The following is a 27,170-nucleotide window of genomic DNA, read 5'->3' as shown; positions in this document are numbered from 1 at the left end:
ATAATGTCTTCCTCTTATAGTGCTTATGCTGTCATGTCATTCAACATGTGATATTGTTAAAAATCCTTCACCAGAGCTGAGCAGATGCCAGTATTGTGCTGCTAGACATCCAAAACTGAACCAAATAATCTCCTTCTATAGGTAAGTGCCCAGCCTTGGGGGGGGTATTATAGCAAACAAATGGAAAATATGTATAAATTATACAATGAAACTCGTAAAAAATGTGGAAGCTGCTGGAGGGTGGCATGCACCTTTAATCCCAGTCCTTGGGAGGCAGAGTTAGGAGGGTCATGGTGAGTTTGAGGTCAGCCTAGGCTACAGTGAGACCCTACCTCAAAAAACCAACCCCCCAAAAAAAAAGAAAAGAAAAAGAAAATGTAGAAACCAAGGTAGAGGGGTCAATCAAGTTTGCCCAAGGACATATATCAAGGGAGTGGCAGAGCTGGTATTTGAGCTCAGGCAGTCTGGCTTCTGGAGCCTACATGAAGAACCAATAGTTTCATATTTCCTTAGCCCTTAGTAGAACAGGTATATAACGGGATAGCAAAAGATGAAGGAAGAATCACATTACCCTATGTGGTAGATCCAGGGGACAGCCAGCCAACACACTGTGACAGAAAGGCCAGAAATGGGAAAAAAGAAAGAGAATGAGACAAGGTGGTGAGTCAGGGTTAGGCATAGCAAGATTGAGGTTTAGGCATTCTGAAGTGTGAGATGGGGAGGGCAATCCCTCTGTTGTACATACACAGGCCTTGACTTTGAAGAGTTCTTAGCTCATTGGGAGGGGTAAAAGAACAATGGGAAAGTAAAGTGGCAGTGGTGAGGGAGGATTATGGGTAGATGGATCAGGGTAGTGGTCCTCAAAGAGTGGTCCAAGCAACCATGCAGCAAATGCTCTTGAGCATTGTAGAGTATGAATTCACGTGCCTCATTTCAGTCCTCCCAACCTGGAATTTCTGAGTGAGCTCTGAGAATCTGCTTTTGAACAATGTCTCCAGGGAACTATTGTGCTAAGATTTGGCACCCACCAACGCATAGCTTAGTGGGCCATGGGAATATTGTAAGTTTTGTAAATCTGATCTAGTGTGGCAGTCACATGAATTAGGAATTCAGAGACTCGAATGTCACTGAAGGATTAATCAATAGGAGTGTGAGGAGGAATGATGTTGTTAAGTCATGCAGCTTGCTGGAAGATGGATTGAAGGGTAGCAAAATTAGAAAGAGGATAGGGAGCTGTGACAGCAATCCATGTGAGGGATGATTGTGGCCTTAACCAGTATATTAGCAGTAGAGGTGACAGAAAGCTATGTGTGGGGCATTGATGTTGAGGTGGAGTTTGTAGGAAAAGAAGAAACTAAGGTTAACACAAATGCTTATCTAAACCATTGAATAGATGACATCAACATTCTTTGAGCTGAGGTATGACTGACAGAGGATGCATTTGAGGTAAGATCCTGGGGCATGTGAATCTGGAGATGTCTGTGAAACAATCAAAGGAAGATGCCAGCTAACTAATTGGATACATTGGACAGAAAGAAGGATAAGCTAGAAATACACATTTGGAGTCAGAGTCATTATAGTTGCTCTTTAATGCCATGGGGGAATGATTTCATGAAAAGGATTAATAGACAAGAAGAGTAGAAATATTGGAAAAAATAAAAGCTGCAATTTGGATGAAGAAGAGGTTTAACTGGTGTAAGGAAGCATTAAGTGGCTAATTAAGAGATCTGTTTCCGCAGAGTATAACATGAATTGGTTTGCAAGAAGGCATGATGGGACACAGCTATAATTTTAGCACTTGTGAGGCTGAGGCAGGAGGATTACCACTAGTTTGAGCATAATCTGAGTCACATAGTGAAATTGTTTCAAAAAAAAAAGGAGGGATAGAGAGATAGCTCAGCAGTGAAAGGCACTTGCTTGCAAGGCCTGATTACCTGGGTTTGATTGCCCAGTACCCAGATAAAGACACACGCACAAAGTGGCATTTGCAGTGTTAAGAGGCCCTGGCACATCCACACTCTGTCTCTCTGAAACACAAATATAAAGAGTAGGGCTGGAGAGACAATTATTTGATAAATTGCTTGCCTTTTGAGCATGAGGACCTGAATTCAATCTCCAGTACCCACATAAATGACAGGCATGGTGGTGCCCACCTGTAATCCCACTGTTCAGGAGGCAGAGTCAGGTGCCTCCTTAGAGTCCCATCTAGCATAATTAGTGAGATCCAGGTCAATGAGACTATCTTGAAGAACGTGGATGGCATTCCTGAGGACGACACCTGGGGTTGTCCTCTGGCCTCACAATGTGCATGTCTCCCCTTTGGAACCAGTTTTCTATCGCTTTCTTTCTTGTTGCTGTGAACAAATACAAAGCATGATCAAGGAGCAGGCGGCCCCCTCTTTTCCCCAGAAAGCTGGAAGAATAGGAATGGCTGCCGCGGGACAGAGAAGAGAGAGCACTTAACACTGGCTAGGTAAGAGTCAACCAAAGAGAGGTGTTAGTTAGGGCCTGGGTAGCAAAGGTCAAAATGAGAAAGGTATTTACTCTTGAGGCAGGGAGGGAGAAAAGTCAGGTGCTCAGAAAAATGCAAAACTCTAGAGAAAGACCAAAGGAGGCCAGCAGGGTGCAAGGAGGAGAATAGCAAGAGTGGCTCCAGTGTGGAGAGCAGCCAGGTGTCCCACATTAGTGACTGACATAGCGTTATTCACTCTTTGTGGTTTTGATAGTTTTGCTCTATAGCCCAGACTGGCCTTGAACTCACTACGTAATCTGAGCTGATCTCTAACTCCAGGTCCTTGAGCTTCACTCTCCTAAGCAAGCAATTATTGATTGGCATGTGCCAGCACACTTGGCTTGTTACTCATTCTTCAAAATCTTTTAAAAATTATTTCTTTAATTTGTGTGGGAGAGGGGGGGGAGAGAGGGAGAGAGAGAAAGAGAAAATGGGCACGACAGGGCCTCTAGCCATTGCAAACGAACTCCAGATGCATGCGCCCCTTTGTGCATCTAGCTTATGTGGGTCCTGGGGAATTGATTGAACCTGGGTCCTTTGGCTTTGCAGGAAAGTACCTTAACCATTAATCCATTTCTCCTGCCCTCTTTAAACAATATTTAGTGTAATTAATTTATTAGGGCAAAAAAGAAGAGAAGAGAGTATGGTCCTGATAGGGACTCCTGACACTGCAAACAAACAAACTCCAGATGCATACTCCACATTGTGCATGTAGCTTTACGTGGGTACTGGGAAATCGAACCTGGGCTGGCAGGTTTTGCGAGCAATCATCTTTAACCACTAAGCAATCCCAGCCTCATTCTTGTTGTCTTATTTATTTAATTTTTTTTTTTTTTTTTGAGGTAGGGTCTCACTCTAGTCCAGGCTGACCTGGAATTCACTATGTAGTCTCATGGTGCCAGCCTCATTCTTTAAATTCTATCTCACCACCCCCCCTTTTCAAAAACGTTTATGGGTAATCTCTGACATGAAGACTGTTGGGTTCTGGAGTGCTGGCATGTCTGACAGTAGTGGAAACAAGGGGAGTTAAATACTCTGAGTACCAGCTAGAACTTACTTACCTAACAAGGTTGCTAACATTAAACACAAGATCTAAAGCCTTAGGTACAGTTGCTAAGACAATGGAAATCTGAAGGTAGTGGGCATCTACATAGCAGCTTTTATGTGCTATGCTGGCAGCTTAACACACTTTTCTTTTTAAAAATTAATTAAAAAAAATTTTTTTTAAAATTTTTGTTTGAGGGAGAAAGGCAGAGAGGGAGGGAGAGAATGGGCGCTCCAGGGCCTCCACCCACTGCAAATGAATTCCAGATGCATCCCCTTGTGGGTCCTGGAGAGTCGAACCGGGATCCTTTGGCTTTGCAGAAAAAAAAAAACAAAAAAAACACGCTGTAACTGCTAAGCCATCTCTCCAGACCTAATTTATTTTTTTATTGACAACTTCCATAATTAGAGACAACCATAGTAATTCCCTCCCCCATTTTCCCCTTTGCAACTCCACTCTCCATCATACCCCTTCCCCTTCTCAATCTCTCTTTTATTTTGATGTCATCATCTTTTCCTCCTATTATGCTGTTTTTGTATAGGTAGTGTTAGGCACTGAGAGTTCATGGAGACTCAGGCCATTTTACGTCTGGAAGAGCACGTTGTTAGGAGTCCTACCCTTTCTTTGGCTCTTACATTCTTTCTGCCACCTCTTCCACAATGGACTCTGAGCCTTGGGAGGTGTGATAGAGATATTGCAGTGCTGAGCACTCCTCTGTTACTTTTCCTCAGCACTATGATGCTTCCTGAGTCATCCCAAAGGTCAGGTCACCACCATCTGAAAAGAGAAGCTTCTTTAACCCAAAGTGAGAGTAGCATTAATATATGGGTTTAATGCACTTTTCATTTTAACAATGCCTGGCCCTCTAGGCCACAGGAAAGTTGGGATATTATTCTAAATGCACCAGGAAATCCCTAAAGGGTTTTCAACAAGGAAGTGATGAGATTGATGTCATTACAACATGTAAGATCCACTATTATACCCAATCTATTTCATAGGCAAATAAACTAGAGGTTAACTAGTACAAAGCCATAAGCAATGAGGAAGTGGCAGAAACTAGACTGCACACCAGACCTTTCTGAGAAAAGGCAATTGTGGCCAAATGTTAACTGGTGAGTATGGGTTAAGGCTACATAGGATGTTCATTGAGCAACATCTATCTGTGAAGCTTTTTAAAAAAAAACCCAATATGCTATGCTGTGTCACTGAACTAGGTTGCTATCCCTCCTGAAACTCTCCACATTTGAACTATGAGGTTGGACGGGATCATTCCTGAGGGTCTCTGCCTAACATGTTGTGTTTCCCTAGTTATGTGGATTATTAAGCAGCAACAGCCTGATCCTCAACTTACTTGACATCACCAAGGTTCTAACAGCTCAACCAACAGAAGAAAAGCAGCCAGGATGCAGTTTTCTCTTGAACTTAAAGAAAGGACAGGCATATTGCCTGATACTATGTAATAACTTCTGGGTGTCAGTCTCCCGTTGCAAAGGGGAAGATCTCTCTTGAAAGGAAACCCCTTCTGCCAAGACGTTGGGCGAGGCTAGCAAAAGGATTCCTGACAGCACTGTCAGCACATTCAAGTTCACAGTGGGAGGGACCAGGAAGAGGGACTTCTCTGAGGAGACACCTCCAGCAGTCTCTTCATTCTCAAAGGAAATGGAATCAGAACCCACAAATTCATAATGGAAATAAGACAAGGAACAGGGGTGCCCTTCTCATACAGGGGGCATCCTTTCAAATTACTAGAGAGGTCAGAATCGAAGCCCTCTCTCTCCCCAAAATATTACATCTGTGTATTTCACCATCCCCAAAGTCTAAAACGTTCAACATTGGTTTTTAAGTGTTTCAAAATGGATTAGTGGAAATAGGCTCTGGGAGTCAAGTTTCATCTGTTGAGGCTGTCAGAATGGACAGCTTGGGTTCTGCTGAAATGTGTATGTTGGGGGGTTTGTCATACTGAAGGAGAAAGGAGACACACAGAGAGAGAGAGAGAGAGAGAGCAAGCGAGAGAGAGAGAGAGCGAGAGAGAGAGACAGCGACAATCTAGTTAGGAACAGGAGCCCAAAGAGAGAACGAGATGATGTCACCCCACCTACCTTGGCAGAAATGTAACCCTCCTGTCTGATCCAGGTTTGTCCACAATGGCTGCAGCAGCTCTGCTACTTCTGAAGGAGACTCAGGAGAGAGCTAGTTTCTTTTAGGTGTTTTCAGTTAGGGACAAGAGCCCAAAGGGAGAACCAGGTGTCACCCATCTTAGAACTCAAGTCTGATCCAGTTTCACCCATAGCCACTGCAGCCCCCCCTGCCCCCGCCCGCCGTATGGCCTCTGGCCTTTGGCTCAGCCCCCTGAATCCTAGAACCAATGAGGTTTTTCCCCTTACATACCACAGTCCGACAACAAAACTCCATGCTAATTGACCATAAAGGCTTCTCTGTACTGATCTCTAGCCTCTCTTTGCCCTGTGATCTCTCTGGACACATGTAATTCTGGAGAGAAGCAGTGTTTCTTGGCCTGGATAGTTTTTTGCTTGCCTTCTATCTGCGTCATGCTCTGGAGTACCTTCTCACTTTGATTACATGCCAATCTCTGACACGTGTGTTTTCTCTAAACTGTAGATCGTGCATATGTGTATTTCCTCTAAACTCTAGATCTACCACGTGTGTAATCCCTCTAATCTCTAGACATAACACATGGGCATTTCCTCTAAACTCTAGGCCTGCTACATAAGTAATTTCTTTACATGCGGGGTAACTATGTGTGTAATAATTCTCTTGAATTCCTTTAGTACTTATTTCTCATCTGAATTTCCTGGTCTCTCCTGCTGTTATTCTTCCTTAATCCATCATCACTTAATCTCTTAACTTTATTCCATGTGAAAAGGTCTTATCCCTTATATATCTGAGTCTGACAAAATTGATTGTAAGACTTACTGCCTACCAACCTTCCTCTCTCCCCTGTGATCTCACCTGCCTGAACACGCATATACGTCTGCCTCTCCCCTTCTCAGTAGGTGAGAAGCCAAGAGCCCTTTGGGCAAATCCTTGCCTACCTTCTACCTGCATCTCACTGGGAGGTGTGGCTTCTCATTTTGGTTGCATGTATTTTCCTGTGACTGCTGAGCCCTTCACTATTTCTTAATCCTCTCAGGTCTTTTATCTGAGTAATCGTCCATTCATTCTACACATGCATTGTTTTCAGATACATTTTGCACTGTGATTTTCCTCTAATCTCTGGGTCTATCCACATATGTGATAACTCTCTGGGCTTTCTTTACTGCTCATCTCTCTGGGGTCTGAATCTTCTGTTCTCTGCTCTGGTACTTTCCCTCTGTTATTCTTCCTTAAGCCATCACCACTTAATCTTCTTTCTCTTTTTTTTTTAAATGTTTTATTTGAGAGAGAGAGAGAGAGAGAGAGAGAGAGAGAGAGAGAGAGAGAGAGAAAGAAAGAAAGAATGGGGCATGCTAGGGCCTCTAGCCCCTGTAAATGAACTCTAGATGTGTGTGCCACCTTGTGCATCTGGCTTACGTGGATTCTGGGGAATCGAACTTGGGTCCTTAAGCTTTGCAGGCAAATGCCTTAACTGCTAAGCCATCTCCCTAGCCCCCTGACTTTCTCTTATGTGAAGGTAGAGGGCTGAGGTTTCTATGCCTTGCTCCCACATGAGTGTGTGCATGTTTCTTTTGACTGTTTTTGCATGGGCTTTTAGGTCTTGTCTTCCATGCACATAATTGTTTCAGCCTTTGCCTAGACACCAAATAAACCTCTAAATAAACCTCATGATTTATGATTTCTCCCTAAATAAACTCAATAATTCATAATTTATCCTTCAGAATCTGTTTTTAATTAATTCATTAAAATAGGATAAGAATACCATAATTGAGGTTCACAAGTTTGAGACCCCTCCTGAACTCCCAAATCCTGCACCAATACTTCTATGGCTGGAGGAATCATAGACCTGACCTACTCTGTGAGGTCCATAGGCATTAAGGGTCAATATCCAGTGGGGAGAAGTGGTGCGTGTCTGCAGCCCCAGCCACAAGGGAGGCTGAGGTAGGCAGGACTTGTTTTGATAGTGAAATCTAGGAGTTCAAGACCAGTCTTGGTAACATAATAAGACTTCATCTACCATCACAAAAACAAAAGTAAACATGTCTCAGTTGATACAGTGCTTGCAGTGTAAGCATAAGGGCCTAAGTTCGGGTCCCCAGCACCTACGTATTTGTAATCCCCAGAGTGGGGAAGATGAAGATGGTGAGATCTTGAGGGTTTGCTGGCTAGCTTGTCTAGCCAAATTGGTAAGCTTCAGGTTTAATGAGACCCTGCCTCGAAAAGTAAGATGGACAGTGATAGAGGAAGACCCCCCCCACAGTAACATCAACCTGTGGCCTCCACATGCACCTGCATATACATGTGCACAACACACACACACATCCTTTCCTCTGATGGAGCCACTTTAATTTTTATATTTTATATTTTTGCTTATGAGAGAGAGAGAGTATGGGCATGCCCAGGCCTCCTAACACTTCAAACGAACTCCAGATGCATGTGCCCCTTTGTGCTTCTGGCTTTATGTGGGTGCTGGGAAACTGAACCTAGGCTGTTAGGCTTTGCTGCTGAGCCCTGATGGAGCCACTTTAATAGCCAGACCCTTAAAGTTAAAATAAGGTACCTGTTGGCCTGTAAAGAATGTGTATGACTTCTTAGTCTCTGAAAACACATAGTTTCTCATCTCCCAAGGCAAATACACCTCTGTGGTGCTTCATACATGCTAGGCAAGCACTCTGCCACTGAGCTAAGTAAGCCTCAGCCCTAGAACTATAAATGGTATTTATCTGTAAGATTGGTGATTACAGATGCATGCATAATTTATGGGGACTTCAGCAAAGTCAAATGTGACCCATGACATACATCTCCCTCCTCCATTCTTTCTCATCAAGATCACACTTTTTTTCACACAACATATATTTATTCAGAAAAAAATTTGCAATAAATTATAATAAAAAAGATGACACAAAATACAGAATCCCACTAGCAGCTTTGCTTAGTGAACAAGACATTTTTGGGAAATATGACAAAGAATTACAAATTAAGAATATGAAAACAGTGAAAGGGGGACTAATGCAATGTCACCCCATAGATTCGAACCATTTTTTCCTTAAAACACCAGGTGCAGTGTCCTTCCCTATCAGTTCGATCTAAAACCCTTAATTCTGAGGAAGTATTAAATAGTACCTTGGAGAAATTAGGAATTACAGGTTGAGGTGCTAGGATAGGTAAGGTAGGGAAGTAGATTTTGTACGCCTGATCTATGTCTTGTCTCCCCTCCCTAGAGATTGTCTAAAACCCTCAACCATATGTATGTATGCATGTATATGTGTGTGTGTGTGTGTGTGTATACTACACACACATAATATGTATACACACACACACACACCTCCATCTCAGATTGAGCTGGAAAAAAAGGTCAAGGCAGTAAACCAACTTGGTGCTTTGACCTGACAAGAAAGGAAGGACGCTGCATGCATGCTGCACAGAGCCCTTTCTGTGATCATTTTCTGGCCTACTGGATATGACAACACTCTTCTGTTCTATGACTTCCATTAATCAAGTTCACCACTCAGCTCCTGACCTATTGGATCTTCGGTAATATGGCAACCAAGAATTTGACTCCTATTTCCTTAACTTAAACCAGTACATCTCAGGATACATACCTTTTGTTCTCCAAAGAACTCAACTTTGAAGAGATGGGGAAACTGGAGAACCATTCAGTGGTAGATGGGTAGTTCCGCCGGCCCTCTCCTTGGATGTGCTAGGAGAGCCATGGAATATCAGTGGCCAAGACTGTATTTGGTACCTGTACAAACTCCTTGCATCCAATATTAATAGACAAGAGTGAGTCAACTTGGGGTGGTTTCAATGAAAGAAAACCAGGAGCAAGCCAATATTATCAGGCAGTTTTACAGTCAGTAGCTGGTGGCTTGCTTATCAGTCAAGGTTAATTTAAAAAGTCTGTCCCACAAAGCTTGATTGAACAGTTCAGAGGGTTGTTTCAGGTGGGAGAGGTAATATGTGTGGCTGGGCCTATTGGCCAGTCTCTCTTACACAGCACAGGATGTAGTGACTAGGAGCCAAGGGAAGTCTCTAAATCCTCTACTCAAAGATGCCAGATGTGGAGCCCAGAGGTGGATTTGCTGAGAGAAGGAGCAACTTCTGACCCTTACTCTCAAGACCCTCCCTAGGGGAGGAGCAACAGCTCCATGGGGGCTCCCTTGAGGTGCACAGACTCCCTTTTGACAATGGTGCAAGTGTGGCTCTCAAAGTGGATCTCTAGTGGGAGATGGGCCCCCTCACAGTCACGACTGATCCTCCTGTCAAATGTAGATATTGATAGGAAAAGGAGAGGAGGAAGCAGGATCCGTCAAGCATGAAGATCCTCACTCCTGAGATACTCCCAGGGCTTCCCTTTCAACTGTGATTCTCTCACATCAGTGGGATGCCATCTGCCATCTCTGTAGTTCCTAAAATTGTTACTTGACATGATCTGAGACAAGAGAATACGCTTCCACCCAGTGTGGATCCACAAGAAGGTCAACGTTACAGTGACACATAGACATCATTGTAGTAGAAATGCACAGATGCATGTAACAATCACACATATAAAGTGAGTTCACTGTTGAAGACACCCAAAAGAGTTACTACTTTTACTCAGGCTTCCTTCAAAGTGATAGAATGAGTGGAGGGGAGTGCAAATAAGTGATATGTGGACTGGGTGGATCCAAAGTGCATTATACAAAGGACCCCAGACAGGTCTAAGCTATAGCAAGTAGTGCTTGTAGGCCTAGGATGGAAATATCTCAGAACCTAGGTCCAGGGTATAAGGACAATCATGACAATTGGGAAGCAGGGCACAAAACACATCCCTAGGTAAAGGACTGTCGATACAGACCACTTTGCCTTCTAAAGAGAAAACACAAAGACACCAAAAGATGGGAACTTTGGCTTGGCAATATCTGTCTAAAAGTATTTTGCTGTGTAGGATATGGTGAAGGATGGATCAGGAAACTCTTTCGCCACAGAACTGGACATTCTGCAATAGACCCTTCCTATATTGTAACTTTTCCAAAGAACTACTTGGAGCCCAAAATCTTCCTCCTTTAGAATCTTAGATAGGACAAGACTTAGTCTTCCTCGTTCCCAAGCAGAAAGCCCAGAAGAAACTGGCTGGCACGCTGGCGGTCGTTTGAAGTCTGTCTTGCCATGAGGTTGGGTGGAGGCCTTAGGAGAAGGCTAGTGAAGAGGGTAGCTAGAGGGAGAAAGAAAGAAAAGGAGAAACCCTTTTTAAGAGATGACCTAAGTAATAGCTCAGGTCTGGGAACCCAGGGGACAAGCACAGTAAGAGGGAAGTGACTGTTATGTACCCGAACACTGAGTAAGATCTGCACTATGCATAATGCAGACAGATTATGCTCCGTGGAGCCCCTGTGCACACTTCCCTAGGAAGTGTTCTTACCGATCATGTTGGCGCTGACATTGTTGTAGTCAGAGAATTTTAAGAGTTCTCGAAGGAACGACATCAAATAACGGAAAACATTTCTATGGCATCTTGGGAGCTGGGAAATTACCTGTTTTTAAGAAGGAGGTGGATAGTGAGGAAACCAGGTTAAGGGAAATATGAATTTACAGGTGCCATTAAAGTAGTTTGCAGTCCAACCTTACAGGCCCCATTTGTCTGTCAATACCGTCTATTCCTTACCCTTGACCAACATAAAACCTTGCCGCATTATAACTCTGAAGTAAGAACTTTATTTTATTTATTTATTTATTTTATTTTTCTGAGGTAGGGTCTCCCTCTAGCTCAGGCTGACCTGAAATTCACTCTGTAGTCTCAGGCTGGCAATACTTCTGCCTCCCAAGTGCTGGGATAACAGGCGTGCACCACCACGTCCGGCTCTGAAGTAAGAACTTTTTTTAAAAAATTATTTTATTTTTGGTTTTTCGAGGTAGGGTCTCACACTAGTCCAGGCTGACCTGGAATTCACTCTGAACTCTCAGGGTGGCCTTGAACTCACGGCGATCCTCCTACCTCTGCCTCCCGAGTGCTGGGATTAAAGGTGTGCACCACCACGCCCGGCTGAAGTAAGAACTTTTTGATCCCTTTCTTTTCAATGAGCAGGCCAGGCCATCACCAGACAGACAGACAGACACACACACACACACACACACACACACACAACTTCACAAGAAGGCAAATGCTCATCTGTTCTTTTTTACTTTTCGTCAGACAGGTGAAGGCTATTGCCAGCTTGAGTTTTTTTTTTTTCCTATAGTGTCACACGGCTTTGAAAGGGACCTCCTACCCACACTCACTAAGCTACCGTTCACCAAAATCTTTTCAAAATTAAAAAGCACATCAAGAGGGGGTTAGAAAGAGGAAAAGCTCCCATTGTCACCAGCCAGAATTCCATGTATAACCAGTTTTATCAATCTTACCCAGGGATCAGATATAGAATATGTTTTCTCTTAACAGAAGCAGGCCAACAAGAATAAGGAAATAACATAACCTGAAATTCAAGGGTCTCAACTCTTACTGTCATATCCAGGTATGAATTAACAGATTCAGGCCTACCCTACCACATGGCTTTGTAAAACAAACATGTTCTCAGATCCATACAACTCACCTGCTGGCAGATGCCAGGATCATGAGCAGAGTCAAGACATCGCTGATACAGCTCGTAACAGATGACTGGTTCTGGAAGGGCTTCCAGGAAAATGAGCAGTGCTTCTGCCACAGAGTGGTTACTGCCAGCTGAATTACCTTAAGTCAAGGGAAAGGTGTTCCAGAGAAAGGCCAAACAGAGACCTGGCAGGCCAACTCCCTTCAGCCTTTGCAGGAATCGCTTTCCTCCTCTCATTCATGGCACACTGATCCAAACTGTGGCTTAGTATTTACTATGCCATGGACTCTGCAGTGGAGTTGCTATGGAATTGGTCCAGGTCCCTTGGTAGGTTTTGCTCAACTTCAGACTCCAGGGAACAGTCTGCAGTGAAATCTCTTACTAGATGGGTTCTACACATTACCTTCCAGTGTTTCCTACCCTTTCTGCCCTAGTCATGGCACATGAGGGAAGGGATAGCAGGGGTGACCAGTGACGAACTGGTTGAAGGAGAGCTGTACCAGTGCTGTGGCTTCCATGTTCCATGCTCATTAATCATTGTTGTTGCCTACCTTCCTCTTATGAACAGCTTTGATATAGAGAGAGGTCACAAGTTCCTGAAAGGTCTTGAGAAACAACTGGGTAGTCAGTGATATAAGAGACAATTACAGGGCTGGAGAGATGGCTCAGTGGTTAAGGGTACTTCCTTTCATAAGCATGAGGGCCTGAGACTGCCTGCACAAGTTCAAGTTTCATGGGTGGTGGTTTGAGTCAGGTGTCCTCCATCAACTCATGTGTTCTCAGCTGGATTCCCAGCTGGTGCCAATTTGGTAACTGGAGCCTTGATGGAGGGGTGGATTGTTGGGGATGGGCTTATGGGTGTTATGACCCCCCTTGCCAGTGTTTGGCACACTCTCCTGCTGCCGTTGTCCACCTGATCTTGGCCAGGAGGTGATGTCCAGCCTTTGCTCATGCCATATTTTCCCTTGCCATCATGGAGTTTCCCCTCGAGTTTGTAAGCCAAAATAAACCGTTTCCTTCCATAAATTGCTTTTGGTCAGGTGCTTTGTGCCAGCAACAGGAAGCTAATCAAGACACTGTGTAAACAGCTAGGTGTGGCCACATGCACCTGCAACTGCAGTCCAGCAGGGGAGCAGAGACCCAAGAATCTTTGGAGCCCCACAAGCTCAGGAATCAGTAAAAGGACACTGTGGCTCAAAATAAGACCAAACAGAAGAGTGACAGGGCAGGACACTCAATGTTCTGCTCTGGCCACTGCAGGTGAGCAACCCATTGAAGGCAAACATTTGGGATGACACATAAACATGCAGACACCACACACCCCACGCCCACACCATTTTATATATTACACATCACACATACACATACCAATACGTAAGTGAAAAATGTAAAAAAAAAAAAGGAGACAATTACAAATAAAACAGAAAGATGAGATTGGCTAAATACCGATCCAGCTTCCCAAACTTCAGGCAGAAAGGATACGGATTGTCTCAGGAATACTGGTATCCAGACAATCAATGATCTGCTGTAACTCATCTTGCATTCCGGGGGTTTGGAACAGGTCCTCCTACCAAGGAAGTCAAAATGAAGGGAACAAAGCAAGATAACCACCCCTTATGTTTTGAAGATTGCCTAGGAATTGAGAGATCTCAAGAAAGAAAATACAAAGTGTGGTATGTGTATTAATATTTAGTAATGAAGTGTGAATATAGCATGGCTTTCCTATACCATCTTGATCATATATGTAATATTTTATTTCAAGTAAGAATATGATCTTTGGGCTAGAGAAATAGCTTAGCAATAAGGCACTTGTCTGTGAAACCTAAGGACCTGGGTTTGATTCCCCAGGACCCACGTAAGCCAGATGCACAAGGTGGTGCATGTTTCTGGAGTTCATTTGCAGTGGCTGGAGATCCTGGCACACTCATTCTCTCCATCTCTATGCATCTTTCTCTCTCAAACAGACAGAAAGAGAGAGAGAGAGAGAGAGAAAGAGAGAAAGAGAGAGAGAGAGAGAATATGATCTCCAATGGCTTCAGCCCCTACTTGATAAGGCAGTGGAATCCATGGCTATAGGAGGAAATTAGGTACTCAACTGAGATCTTCCAAGAGTAGCACCACATTCAAATACAATAAGAACGCAGTACCAGGAAAGGAGCAAATGGTGTATTCATTCTAAAACTTGCTTTCAAGTTATATTGGTCTTCAGTAGATCTGAGATACCCCTCTCTCTCTTGGTGTGTGTATGGGGGTATGATTTAGAGATGGCTATTTATTTATACAGGATTTAAAAAGAAAACTTCATACTATGTTACAGAAATTCACTGCTAGCCAGAGAACTTTATATATATATATATATATATATATATTAATTTTTTTGTTTATTTATTTGAGAGCGACAGACAGAGAATGGGTGTGCCAGGGCCTCCAGCCACTGCAAACAAACTCCAGACGTGTGCGCTACCTTGTGAATCTGGCTAAAGTGGGTCCTGGGGTATCGAGCCTTGAACCAGGGTCCTTAGGCTACTCAGGCAAGCACTTAAGTGCTAAGCCATCTCTCCAGCCCCAGAGAAGTTTTTATATGGAGACGACAGCAGACACTGAGGAGACTCAAAACTCATCAAAGCAGAAAATAAGAGGCTGTTGAGAGTTCCATGCTAAAGGAGATTTCTAGGATGCCGTTCAAGGCTCAGGAAACATTGTAGAAGAGGAAGCAGAAAGCATGTAAGAGGCTGGACGTGGTGGCGCACGCCTTTAATCCCAGCACTCAGGAGGCAGAGGTGGGAGGATTGCCATGAGTTTGAGGCCACCCTGAGACTACATAGTGAATTACAGGTCAGCCTGAGCTAGAGTGAGATCCTACCTCAAAATAAATAAATAAATAAATAAATAAATAAATAAATAAATAAATAAATAAGGAAAGAAAGAAAGAATGTAAGAGCTACAAGGTATGTAGGTGTTCTCTGGGGTACTGTCCTCCTGACATGAACCAATGGTATATTCATGATCCCTCAGTGGTTACCAGTACTCCCACAAGACTAGCATCATTCTGAGTCCATTAACATTTTACATAAGGCTGGAGGAGGACAAGAGGAATGACACAAGACTACCTTGAAAGAGGAGGGTTTTCAGGGGATGGTGGTGGGGGAAAGATGACCATGGGATGAGAACATGATATAACTCCTGTATCTTCATAAAGCTTCCAAAGCCTGGCGACCTGGCTTTGATTCCCCAGTACCTACGTGGGGTCAGATGCACAAAGTGGTACATACATCTAGAGTCTGCAGTGGCTAGAAGCCCTGGTGTGCTCCTTCTCTGTGGCTCTCTTCTCTGTCTAGTTGCAAATAAAAGAAATAAAAATATTTCAAAAATAAAGGAGTGGGCTTCAATCTTACTTTGGATTTAAAACTGTACTTCCTTTAGGACAGTTCAAGTAAGTATGAGAATGGAGTACTCAGTTGGTCTTGGGAACGTGCATAACCAAGCAACAGGCATTTTCAGTTGTGGTCCTGGCTCCACCATTACAGAGCACGGTCTTAGGTACCTACTTAGCTTGCATGCTTCTGCAGTCTGACCATGCTGCTGCATGGAGGTTGCTTGGGAAAGTAAAAAGATCGAGACGGTAAGGTATTATGAAGTCATAGGGATGATCTTCTTTCACTTACCTGGTGACAGGCATGTCTGAATAAATGGTCTACTAGAAGCCAGATTTCCTTGGGGACGCGAAGAGGTCTCTCAGTTGTACCTTCATCTAAGGGAACCATCTGCAGAAGGGATTTCTCCTAACAGATGAAAAGAAAGGAGAATCAAAGGAGCCTCCGAATAAAGACTTAAATCTCCTTCAAACTTTGCTCATGTGGGTACAATATGATCTTCATATCTTAAACGTTTTCATTTTTTCTCATGGTGGACATCTGTGGTCAGAAGGCAGTCTATAATGAATTGGGTAGTTAAAGGATTTCATTTCCAAAATGCTTCATCCAGTCACTAAGCATTTCATTTTAGCTTATGTTGTTAATCATGTTGATGCGTTTGGTGTTGTAAATCCTTTCAAGGGTGACACTGAGAACCAGCACTCCAGAAATACAATCATAATAGAATCTTTATACCAATAAATTACAATTGTCAATATAGTACTTTGAGAGACCATGTTTAACTGAAGTTCTTCGGCTCTCAGGAATTATAAATACTTCACATGAGACCCACATGCATGAGTATTTCAGTTTTATGAAAGTTTTATCTTTAGGCTCTAAAACTTACAAACCTTAAAATACAAAAATAGTAACCTGAAATATAGCAATTGAGGAGTCAGAAATAATATGAGAAGTCAGGGGTATCTTTCCAGAAATTATTGTTTATATTAATAGCTCAGCACAGATTCTGAGGAATCTTATCCTTTTACCTACTTTTCTACCATCGTTTAGATTCTTCTGACAGAATATAAGAGAAAAGTTCAAAAGTGACATCATTTACACAAATAAATTCAAACTTCCTTTCTCCACCTTCAATTCATACATGTTGTGGTAGTTTGAATAGATGGCCCCCAATATGTTCAGTGTTTTATTAGAGTTTTCAATTTAGATCTGCAACCACCTGAGTGAAGGAGGTGTCACTGGGTAGATTTTAGGGTTCAGGCCTTATGTGGTGGTGGATTTGAAATTCCAATTTAAAGATATGCAAAGTGCCTAGCTCCTGCCTGGAGTTCCTGAAATGTACTGTGTGGTAGGGCTTTTTTCTTCTCTCTGTGTTTCGTTCTATAAGAGCAGGCCAGCTTCTGCCATTATGGAACTTCCCCTAGATCTGTAAGCGTCAATAAATCCCTTGCTTCCATAACTGTGCCTGGTCTGGAGGTTTATCTTAAGGACCTAAAGCTGGCTGCTATATATGTGCAACTATATAAAAATTTTGCCCAACATTGTGTGACCTGTAACTTCCATCTATATCTTCCAGACATATAGGTCTTAGGAAAAGAAAATAAATATTTACTATGTTCAGAGACCACATACATATACTACAGCAACACTGAGGTCACTTTTTAACATTGTGTTCTTTAATAGGCACTGATGATCTTTTAAAGCTGCTGACCTTTCTAAGGGAATAAAGAAAAGGCAGTAAGGTAGTTGGTTACCATTTCAAATCAGTCTCTCTCTCTGTGTGTGTGTGTGTGTGTGTGTGTGTGTGTGTATATATATATATATATATATATATGCCTATAATTAACATATATTTTATATATATATATATATATATATATATATATATATATATATATATATATATATGTTTCATTCATTTTCTTTCTTTCACTGGTCAGCTATTACTTGATATTCACTATCTATAATAGTTCTATCAGCAGCTAACCAACTAACCTTGTTCTAGTTGAATGTATTCAATGTAATCACTAACTTTCTGGACCAAACATAATACATATGCAGATTCTTTAGCTGATGCCTCTAAACTTACCACATATAAATTATTCAGCAACTGATTCATGTACTTTCAAAAAAATCTGACATCCAACTGAAGTCTTTCCTGTACAGAGGCATTAAGGCAACACAAGACATTGTCTAAATTGAATAGACAGAACACGGACTGCCCTTAACACCGGAGGGCTGGGACGCAGAGCTGTCTCAAATTTTAGTCGTTTAAAAGGTTAATAATATAAAATGTCACACTTGGGTCTCTCTGAAGTCTAGAAGATACAATAAACTGGGGAAGTGATATTTTTCTAAAAACGAAATGTCACAAATTATCATGCACTGATTTTCAAGGGGAAACCAAAGCACTTTATCTTCTTTCAAGAAGACACACTTTGTAATCCTAGAGCTAATAAGTAAAGCATCTCCATCCCCAAAATGCATTGCAAACCACCAAATGTGGAGGTCCTGCCAGAAACTGTCTGCAGTACTATACAATGTCTGTCAAGCCCAGGCTCTTCTCCCTGGCAGCCCTGTGCGGAGCCAAGCACTCTCCAAATGAAGATGGAGAGGCTGTGAGGCACTGCAGAGGGAGCATGACACTGGCTGCTCAGGAAATGATGGCTCCTACCCCACATCCCTGCACTCAGGATCAGCGAGACTTTCACAAATGGCCAAACTTCCTTGGTTTTGGGTATCTTGTTTAGCAGAATGGAGACAAATAGATGACTTCTTATGATCTTTTGACCTCCATAATTCTGCCCCATGCTGTTACTTAACTGTATTTCCTGAGTAATTTTACTCACTAGTATCACAAATACCAAATCACTTTACCTTTTTTTAAAAAAAGATTTTTGGTTTTTCAAGGCAGAATCACACTTTAGGACAGGCTGACCTGGAATTCACTATGTAGTCTCAGAGTGACCTCGAACTCATGACGATCCTCCTACCTCTGCCTCCTGAGAGTGCTGGGATTAAAAGCGTGCGCTACCATGCTTGGCTGTAGATCACTTTTCATGGAACAGAAATTGGCTTTGTTTTCGTTTTATTATCACTGAAAATGGGGGTGTGTGGGCAGCTTGAAAGTACAATTCTGTACATGTAGTTCAATGGATGGATTTAACATGTGTAAGGCTCTGGGCTCCATCCCTAGCACAACAACAACAAAAATCTAGTGGCTGAAGATATATCTTAGTGGGTAGAGGGCTTGCTTAGCATGCACGTAGCCCTGGGTTTGATCCTCAACACTGCATCAAATCAGGTAGTGCACACCTGTAATCCCAGCACTGGTGTAGGCATGGAGGTAGGAACATCAGAAGTTCTGGATCATTCTTGGCAACATAGTGATGTTGAGGCAAGCCTAGTATACATTAGAATCAAGCCTCAAAAAAAAATCTGGAGGTATGAGGTGCATTTCTTCTATAAACTGAGTCACAATAATGTGACAGGAATATAAACACCTTTCCTGTATTTTAAACATACTTAAAGACACCAGGCAGGGCATTAGGGAATTCTCACCGAGTCAGTGCCTCTGATATTCCTAGGGGAATGCCTAGGGTCAAGTTCCAGGGACCACAGTTAAGTGTTAATCAAGCACAAGGAAACCTTCATAATCACCAGTGGGTCAAATTACCTTTTCTAGGAAGCTGTCTTCTTCCTGAGAGCAGAGCGGGAGAAAAGTCATTGGCAGATAGACAATGATTAGAATTAATTTACAGAATTAGAAACAGCTCAGTATTAGAACTCACTAGCTTACGAGGCTTTTAAAGGCTTTGAATCCTTCAATTTATGATTGAAAATGATACACCTTCTTCACATGCAAAGTTATTTTTTGTGCATAGTAAATGTTATGCAATTCACTGAGAATATCATTTTCATGAAACATAATATGTTGGCCTAGACTTCTGAGCCCTCTGACAGCTGCCTGAGGACCCAGTCAAGTGCTCACTGATAATCTTCTTGTCTGTAGCAATGTGCTGGTCTTCCTCATCTTAATGCCACCGCAGTGGAAGAACTTGGCTGTGGGCCTGACAGGGGACATTCAGAAGAGACAACAAGGTACTCTCCTTTCTACTGCCATTCAGCATGCCAGCTAGCCTTTTGAAACGTGTCCCATCTTCCCACAGCCTCCTCCCTCGCCAGAGGCCTCTAGAGTCCCCAGACTTGAAGGCCCTTGTGAAATGTAAATGAGATTCATTTCAGAACTTTGTGGATCACAAGATCCATCTAGTTTTTGTTTCCCTAGTAAGCATAAGAGAAACAAAAAAAAAAAAAAAAAGAGAGAGAGAGAGAAGCAGGGGAAATAACTATGTTAATCCCCCCTACCTTTCATGATATTATTACTATCCAATATCCAACAATATCCAACAGCTACAATTGTCATCACCACTTGAGGATTATCTGCCATGTGCTGGGAACTTTGCAAAGTGCTTATATATGATGTCACTTTAGCTGCACTTAAGTGTAAAGCAAGTAGTATTCTCATTATACAAGTGAAGAAACTGAGGCACTGAGAGGTTAAATTACTTGCCAAGGTCACCTCTAGGCAGTAAGTGGTAGAAGCAGGAAAGCAACCCAGGTCTGATGCACTCCACAGTCATTATCCTTACAGTTCCTAAGACAACCCACAAAGGACAACATAATTGCTTCCTGGATAGAGAGGTGGTGGAAAGCTGTTCAAATGTATTTCCTTTTCTTTTTAAAAAATCACTTAGTTATTTGAGAGAGAGGGACAATGGGCCTGCCAAGGGCCTCTCGCCACTGCAGACAAACTCCAGACACATGCACCACCTTGTGCATCTGGTTTAAATGGGTACTGGGGGATCAAACCTGGGTCCTTAGGCTTTGCAGGCAAGCTCCTTAACTACTAAGCCATCTCTCTCCAGCATGAGAATGCATTTTCTATAATAGGCTTAAAGCAATAAGAAACCTCACTTACAAGGCATAATGCTTAATACAAAGAATACAGGCATTGTCATTGGACATCTCTGGGTACAGATTTTCTTTCTGCCTCTTACTAATTCGGTGTTGACCACAGGCAAGTTACCAAACTTCCTACTGGTTCAATGTCTTCATCTCTGAAACTGATATATTTTCCTTATGGGGTCAGTGAAGCTGTCTAAAACCAAAGGGAGTTGGGGTATATTTTTCCAGCAACCCCGAACTGTATTCCTTCTGAATGTGATATGGATCACTTAAGTATAAATTACATGTCTCGGGTCTCATGGTCAAAGGAAAAAAAACCCAATATTCCTGTCTGAAACACATGGGGCTGGGACTAGGGTTAAGTATGTGTTCCTTGACATGCCAAGTGGTAAGGCTGAATTTTCAAGCTGTTGTTATATACGGCAATGAGGTTTCTTTAGTATTGTTAGAAGCATTATAAAGTAAATGTGCTTTTGTAAGTTTACTTAGATTTAAGTACCATATAAAACAGAGTAATATCATTGTGCCTTATAAAGTACACATTGTTACAGCTTTGTAATTATAATATATTTTAATGTGAAGTTAATTATGAGGGCCGAACATCTAATTTGATACAGTTTTGGACAACAACCTTAACAAAATTTAGGAGTACTGGTTAATGAGTAAAAACTTCATCTATCTGCCAGACTTTACATTTTTCCTCCCATGCATACATGTCAAGTGGCTGCAGCCAGCCAAGGCCAGTGCCGCATTCCTGCAGACAGAACTGCTTGAGCTCAGGAGTTCCTGGCTGGTCTAGACAACATAATGAGATCCATTTTCTAAAAAAATATGGAAGAAGTAGAAGTAAACAAAGACATAGAAAAGATAAATTACAAGGTTTGATTAAGAACTTAGTCACCAATTTGTATGGAGCATCCTAAGCTGAGATAACCTCAGAATGTCTAGAGAAATAGTGGGAAATAGACGTGATACTGAACAACAAATTTGGGGATTTGGCTAGCATTCAGTAGGCACAGGGGAGCCACTGATTACCTTTAATAAGACAAAGATCACCCCTATAGCAGTTTTATAGAAAGATTTCTCTGGCAGACCTGAAAGGAAAAAACCGAAGGGCCCAAACAGAAGTTAGAAGAAACATTAAAAAGCTATCAAGACCTTTGGATGCATCCTCGGTGATTATACATAGCTTGCCTACTAGAGACAGCTGAGCTCACTCAAACTTCTCTGTGCCTTGACTAAAGCTATTGACGATAGTGTTTGGAAGCACAGCCAAGATAAATTACATTCCTTATTTGTAGCTGTAAATCACCTTTATTGTGTGTACATTTTTACTCTATTTGTGGGTATTTTGTGCATGACTCGTTAATTTTGCAGGATGTGTCTTATCAGTGTGTGAATTGGAGTCTGTGACAGGAGACATAGCTACTGGACCATTCCATCTTCTATGTGAAAAAATCTGGAATTATGATTTTAAAATCATATCTGATTACAATTTCCTTAGCATTTTCTTTGTTAAAATAACCCTAAAATATAAATTAGTTGGTATATAATAAAAAGTTATGAAATTCTGAAAAAAGCTATCAAAGTAGGTCAAGCAGGAGAGAACAAACACTTAAAAATAATATGAGAAATGCTTTTTTATTTAAAAGTTAATAGCTAGACAGGGGTGGGGTGTTCCCCTCAAATATATGAAGCCCTGGGTTCTGCCACCAGTATCACAAAAAGGAGAAGTGGAGGGCTGGAGAGATTGCTTAGTGGTACAGGCGCTGGCCTGCAAAGCCTAAGGATCCAGGTTTGATTCTCCAGTACCCATGTAAGCCAGATGTGCAAGGTGGCGCATGCATCTGGAGTTCATTTTCAGTGGCTAAAGATCCTGGCTTGCCCATTCTCTCCCCCACCTCTCAAATAAATAAAAATAAATAAAATAAAAAAGAGAAAACTCTGAAAAGAGAATGAAAAGGACAGTGTTTCAATACTTGGGTTGATGAAGCAAATTTATAGTGAGAGCTTACTTCTCTGCATACAGGTATAAAGAAAACAAGCATAAATTACACTGAGTTTTGTACATATAACAACATCAGTTAGCCCCCACTAATAAAGAGCCCAGAAGCCTACTTCTTTTTTTAAAATATTTTTTGTTTACTTTTATTTATTTATTTGAGAGTGACAGAGAGAAGGAGGGAGGGAGAGGGAGAGAGAGAGAGGGAGAGAAAATGGGTGTTCCAGGGCTTCCAGCCACTGCAAACGAACTCCAGACATGTGAGCCCCTTTGTGCATCTGGCTAACGTGGGTCCTGGGGAATAAAGCCTCGAACCGGGGTCCTTAGGCTTCACAGGCAAGTACTTAACCGCTAAGCCATCTCTCCAGACCTGGAAGCCTACTTCTAAGGTGATCCTATGGCAAATACCCATCACTTAGTTCAACGGACTTTAATGGATTGAGATGTTCACTCTGCAGAAGGCTGTGTTAAATCACATGAAAAAAGAACCTGTTTAGGAGTTCTCAGTGGAGCAGCAATGGTACATAACAAGTTTGATGCAGATCATTCTTTACCCCAGTTTTTATCCTATGTTCCCTGTAGCAAATGCAGCTGAAATAATATGAAAGAATTATAAAAGCTCAATTTTATGGTACTGGAAATTAACTCAGGGTCTGGCACATGCTAAGAGAGTATTCTACCACCAAGTTATCTCCCTACCCATCTCCCTTTTGAAAACTCTTTGACATAGGGTCTTGTTAAGTTGCACAGGCTGCCATTGAAGTTTTGAGCCTCCTGTCTCAGCCTCTCCAATAGCTTGAATTTGGGGCATGTGTCACCAGGCAAAGCTAGAAAGTTCAAATTTAAAACAAAAAGCCAAAAACTGAATGCAAATTGAAGTTCTCAAAAGGATTGATTTGTATCCTCCTATCTCTGCCTCCTGAATGTTGGGATTAAAGGCATACATCAACACACCTGGCTTGAAAGGATTGATTTGTATGGAATACAAAGAAGAAACAATGCATACACTTAATAGGATAAAAAAGGAGTGTTTAGATCAGTAGGAAAAAGTAATTGTCTTGTAAAGAGGTTACTGGGAATAAATTAATCTCCAACTTGCAATTTCAAAATTGATATCCTTCTCCTACTTATCTTTCACATTTTCTCTGTGTACTTATGCCAACACACAACTAATTCTGGTACTTATGCCTGGTGGTCTTTTAGTTTGCGCACTCTATAAGCAACAACATACTGTTCCTTCTACTATGTCCATTTAGCTCCTTGTATTAGTATTAAAGTCTTCTGCACATTCTAGATACCCTCTGACTCAAGCTTATCTGCTCATTTCACGGCTCTACTGCCCGTCTCTATCTTCTTACAGATCCAGTTGTACACACTAACCTTCCCCTTCTGTCTTTCCAGGGAAATCTTACAAATTTTCATGCATGGTCTTTCCACTTTTACTTTGTATCTTTAGTTCACAATGTTCCTTGCTTTTGTGAGAACCTATTAATCTAATATATAAATACATGTTTTTTTGTTTATTTTTATTTATTTGAGAGCAACAAAGAGAGAGAGAGAGAAATAGGCAGAAAGAGAGAGAGAGAGAGAGAGAGAGAGAGAGAGAGAGAGAGAGAATGGGTACTCTAGGCACTGCCAATGAATTCCAGATGTGTGTGCTCCCTTGTGCATCTGGCTAACGTAGGTCCTGGGGAATTGAGCCTTGAACCGAGTCCTTAGGCTTCACAGGCAAGTGCTTAACCACTAAGCCATCTCTCCTGCCCATGAATGCGTTTCTTAAATACTTGAGCTTGCTGGGCGTGGTGGCACACGCCTTTATTACCAGTACTTGGTAGGCTAGGGTAAAGAGGATCACTGTGAGTTGGGGCTAGCCTGATACTATATAGTGAATTCCAGGTCAGCCTGTGTTACAGTGAGACCCTATCTTAAAACACAAAACAAAACAAAAATACGAAATAAACTTGAGTTTGTCTGTATTTGATTTATTTGTCTGAGAGAGAGGCAGAGAGAGAGACAGAGAGAATGGGTATGCCAGGCCATCCAGCCTCTGCAAAGGAACTGCAGACTCATGTGCCACTTTGTACATTTGGCTTACTTGGGTCATGGGGAACTGAACACAGACTGTCAGCCTTTAACTGCGGAGCCATCTCTCCAGCCCCCCAAATCACTTTTCTATTCATATTCATTTTCTCTATTCATATGCATTTCTAGATCTTGGTAATGTCACAAGCACCAAATATCCATTAAGACAAAAACAGGCCAATCCTCGGATTGACTGACAGAGATTACCCGGTCAATCAATAAACCTTTACAGCGCAGAAGTGCTTGAGTAACTCCACAGGAAAGGAGTTCACTGTTAATGCAAACTGCACTTTCCCTAACATTCATGTCAAATGACTTTGCAGAATAGTGGGAAGTAAAGAATATTAATGTTTAAATGATCTCTAACTAAATTTTCTCCTAAACATAATTTAGAATTTAGCCACGTTATATATACACATTTACTTTCATGACCACTACATTACAGAAACCCACATAAACTCCATACTAAGTTATACCCAGCATGTAATTAATACTGATAATTAATTGTTAGTTAATATGCTAGTAAATCAAATAGAAAAGTCTATCTTAATTCTGGAAAAAATACATATAGTTACAACAGATGATTGTAATGTTTTCCACTTATGCTAAACTCCCCTCTACTAGGAATTGTAAAGTCATTGTTATTAAGAATGGCAGGAATAAAGAAAAGGGTTGGACTAGAGAGATGGCTTACCCTTTAAGGCACTTGCTTGCAAAGCCAAAGGACTCAGGTTCAGTTCCTCAGTACCTCCATAAAGCTAGATACAAGGAGGCACATATGTCTGGAGTTCAGTTGCAGTGTCTAGAGGCCCCGGCATACTCATTCTCTCTCTCTCTCTCTCTCTCTCTCTCTCTCTCTCTCTCTCTCTCTCTCTGTCTCTCTCACACACACACAAATAAATACAGTATTTTCAATAAAAATTTAAAAACAGAACAGAATTGATGCCAGTTATTTCATTTCACATTTGGTGGGAGGAGGGTATAACATAAGCAGTTGTCTGTATATGACATGTCCATTGCACTCATGACCTCACGGCTGCTGTAGTTACCTGCACAAGTGCTGAAGACTGGGTCCATCACCATTTCATCATGAGGAGGGAGGGGCTGCGAAGGCCCCTCCCCTCCTTAAGGAGCTATCAGTAGTGAATGGTTGCTGGGGAAGGAAGATTCATTTTCTTTCTGTTGTATCCACTAGTAAGTGGTGGGGAACAAGGACGGGGAATTCAGCAGGAGTGGGAAGGGACAAGAGATGGTAATTGAGGTGTATATGATCTAAGCACAATACATACATGTATGAAATTGGTTAAGAACAAATAATAATAGTGATGATGATGATGAAGACAGCATATGTATTGAACTCACTTCCAGATTCACCATGATTTTAAAGTACACAATACAACAAAGGACATGTGGCAACATTAATGTCGCCATCTCATGGACTTTGAAATATCACCTTTGGTCTAAGGAAAACCATGAACCTAAAGAAGCATTGCAGAGAGTCAGACCCAGGTCACAAAAGAACTGAAAGGCATTAAGAATGGTGTGCTGGCCGGTTGCGGTGGCGTACACCTTTAATCCCAGCACTCAGGAGGCAGAAGTGGGAGGATCATCATGAGTTCGAGGCCACTCTGAGACTACAGAGTGAATTCCAGGACAGCCTGGGCTAGAGTGAGACCCTACCTCGAAAAAGCACACAAAAAGAGAGAATGGTGTGTTGATTATTTTAGATATCTTGCTTATTGCCTCACAATAATGTGGATAAATTCATCAATAAGAGATAGCCATTTTCTAACACTGAGCTGCAACAAAGTGTAAAAAGAATAAGAATTCTATATCCCACAAAATACTAATTTTAAATCACAAATGGTGATCACACGTATGTAATTAAATAACAATTCTGTAATTTAAAAAATGACCAGGGTTCTGTTTTTTTTTTTTTTTTTTGGTTTTTCGAGTTAGGGTCTCACTCTGGCTCAGGCTGACCTGGAATTCACTATGTAGTCTCAGGGTGGCCTCGAACTCTCAGCAATCCTCCTACCTCTGCCTCCCGAGTTTTTTTTCATCTTGAAACACTTACGCACAAAGGAAAGGAAGAGGGCTCCCCTACAGAGCCACTGATTTCTTTAATGATTCTTTGCTATATCCTATTTATGGACAAAGCTGTATGCTGCAGTGAGAGCACTGGTAATCCCAGGGTGCCTCAGCTGAGAAGGGAAGTAAAGACAGGAGAATCACCCAGAAACCCTGTGAGATAGCTAGCCTGTCAAATGATGCAATGAACAGTGAGAGACCCCACATGAAAACAAGATGGAAGGTGAGGACCTACATTCGAAGTTGTCTTCTGACTTCCCCATGCATGCCATGGTACACACGTAACCACACTCACATACACTAATATACACAATTACACATCAACAAAGCCCTTCGAAATGGAACGTTGTTCTACTGTAAAAGAGAATACCTTACCATATGTACTACATATATCCAGATTGCATTTTGGTTTTCA

The 27,170-nt window shown here is 41.9% G+C and overlaps 1 protein-coding gene across 3 annotated transcripts in view; it reads right to left on the bottom strand.

Annotated features, from left to right (window-relative positions):
• Positions 1 to 8,517: 8,517 nt before the first annotated feature.
• The window catches only part of Ocrl (OCRL inositol polyphosphate-5-phosphatase), a 68,057-nt gene continuing 49,404 nt past the window's right edge, over positions 8,518 to 27,170 (bottom strand). For 2 of the 3 annotated variants that reach the window (XM_045140314.1, XM_045140315.1), the window contains exons 19-24: positions 19,289 to 19,312; positions 15,904 to 16,020; positions 13,721 to 13,805; positions 12,242 to 12,369; positions 11,074 to 11,185; positions 8,518 to 10,866 (exon numbers count right to left, since the gene is read on the bottom strand). In XM_045140314.1, the coding sequence (XP_044996249.1) occupies positions 10,742 to 10,866; positions 11,074 to 11,185; positions 12,242 to 12,369; positions 13,721 to 13,805; positions 15,904 to 16,020; positions 19,289 to 19,312 (591 nt within the window). In that variant the 3' untranslated portion in view covers positions 8,518 to 10,741. The remainder of the gene's footprint in view (positions 10,867 to 11,073; positions 11,186 to 12,241; positions 12,370 to 13,720; positions 13,806 to 15,903; positions 16,021 to 19,288; positions 19,313 to 27,170) is intronic. The other variant, XM_045140316.1, reaches the window with a different exon arrangement.

This window comes from Jaculus jaculus, chromosome X (assembly GCF_020740685.1).
Source record: "Jaculus jaculus isolate mJacJac1 chromosome X, mJacJac1.mat.Y.cur, whole genome shotgun sequence".
Classification (NCBI taxonomy): Eukaryota; Metazoa; Chordata; class Mammalia; order Rodentia; family Dipodidae; genus Jaculus; species Jaculus jaculus.
Note: the sequence above shows the minus strand (reverse complement) of the source record. Positions and strands in the feature narration are given on the sequence as shown.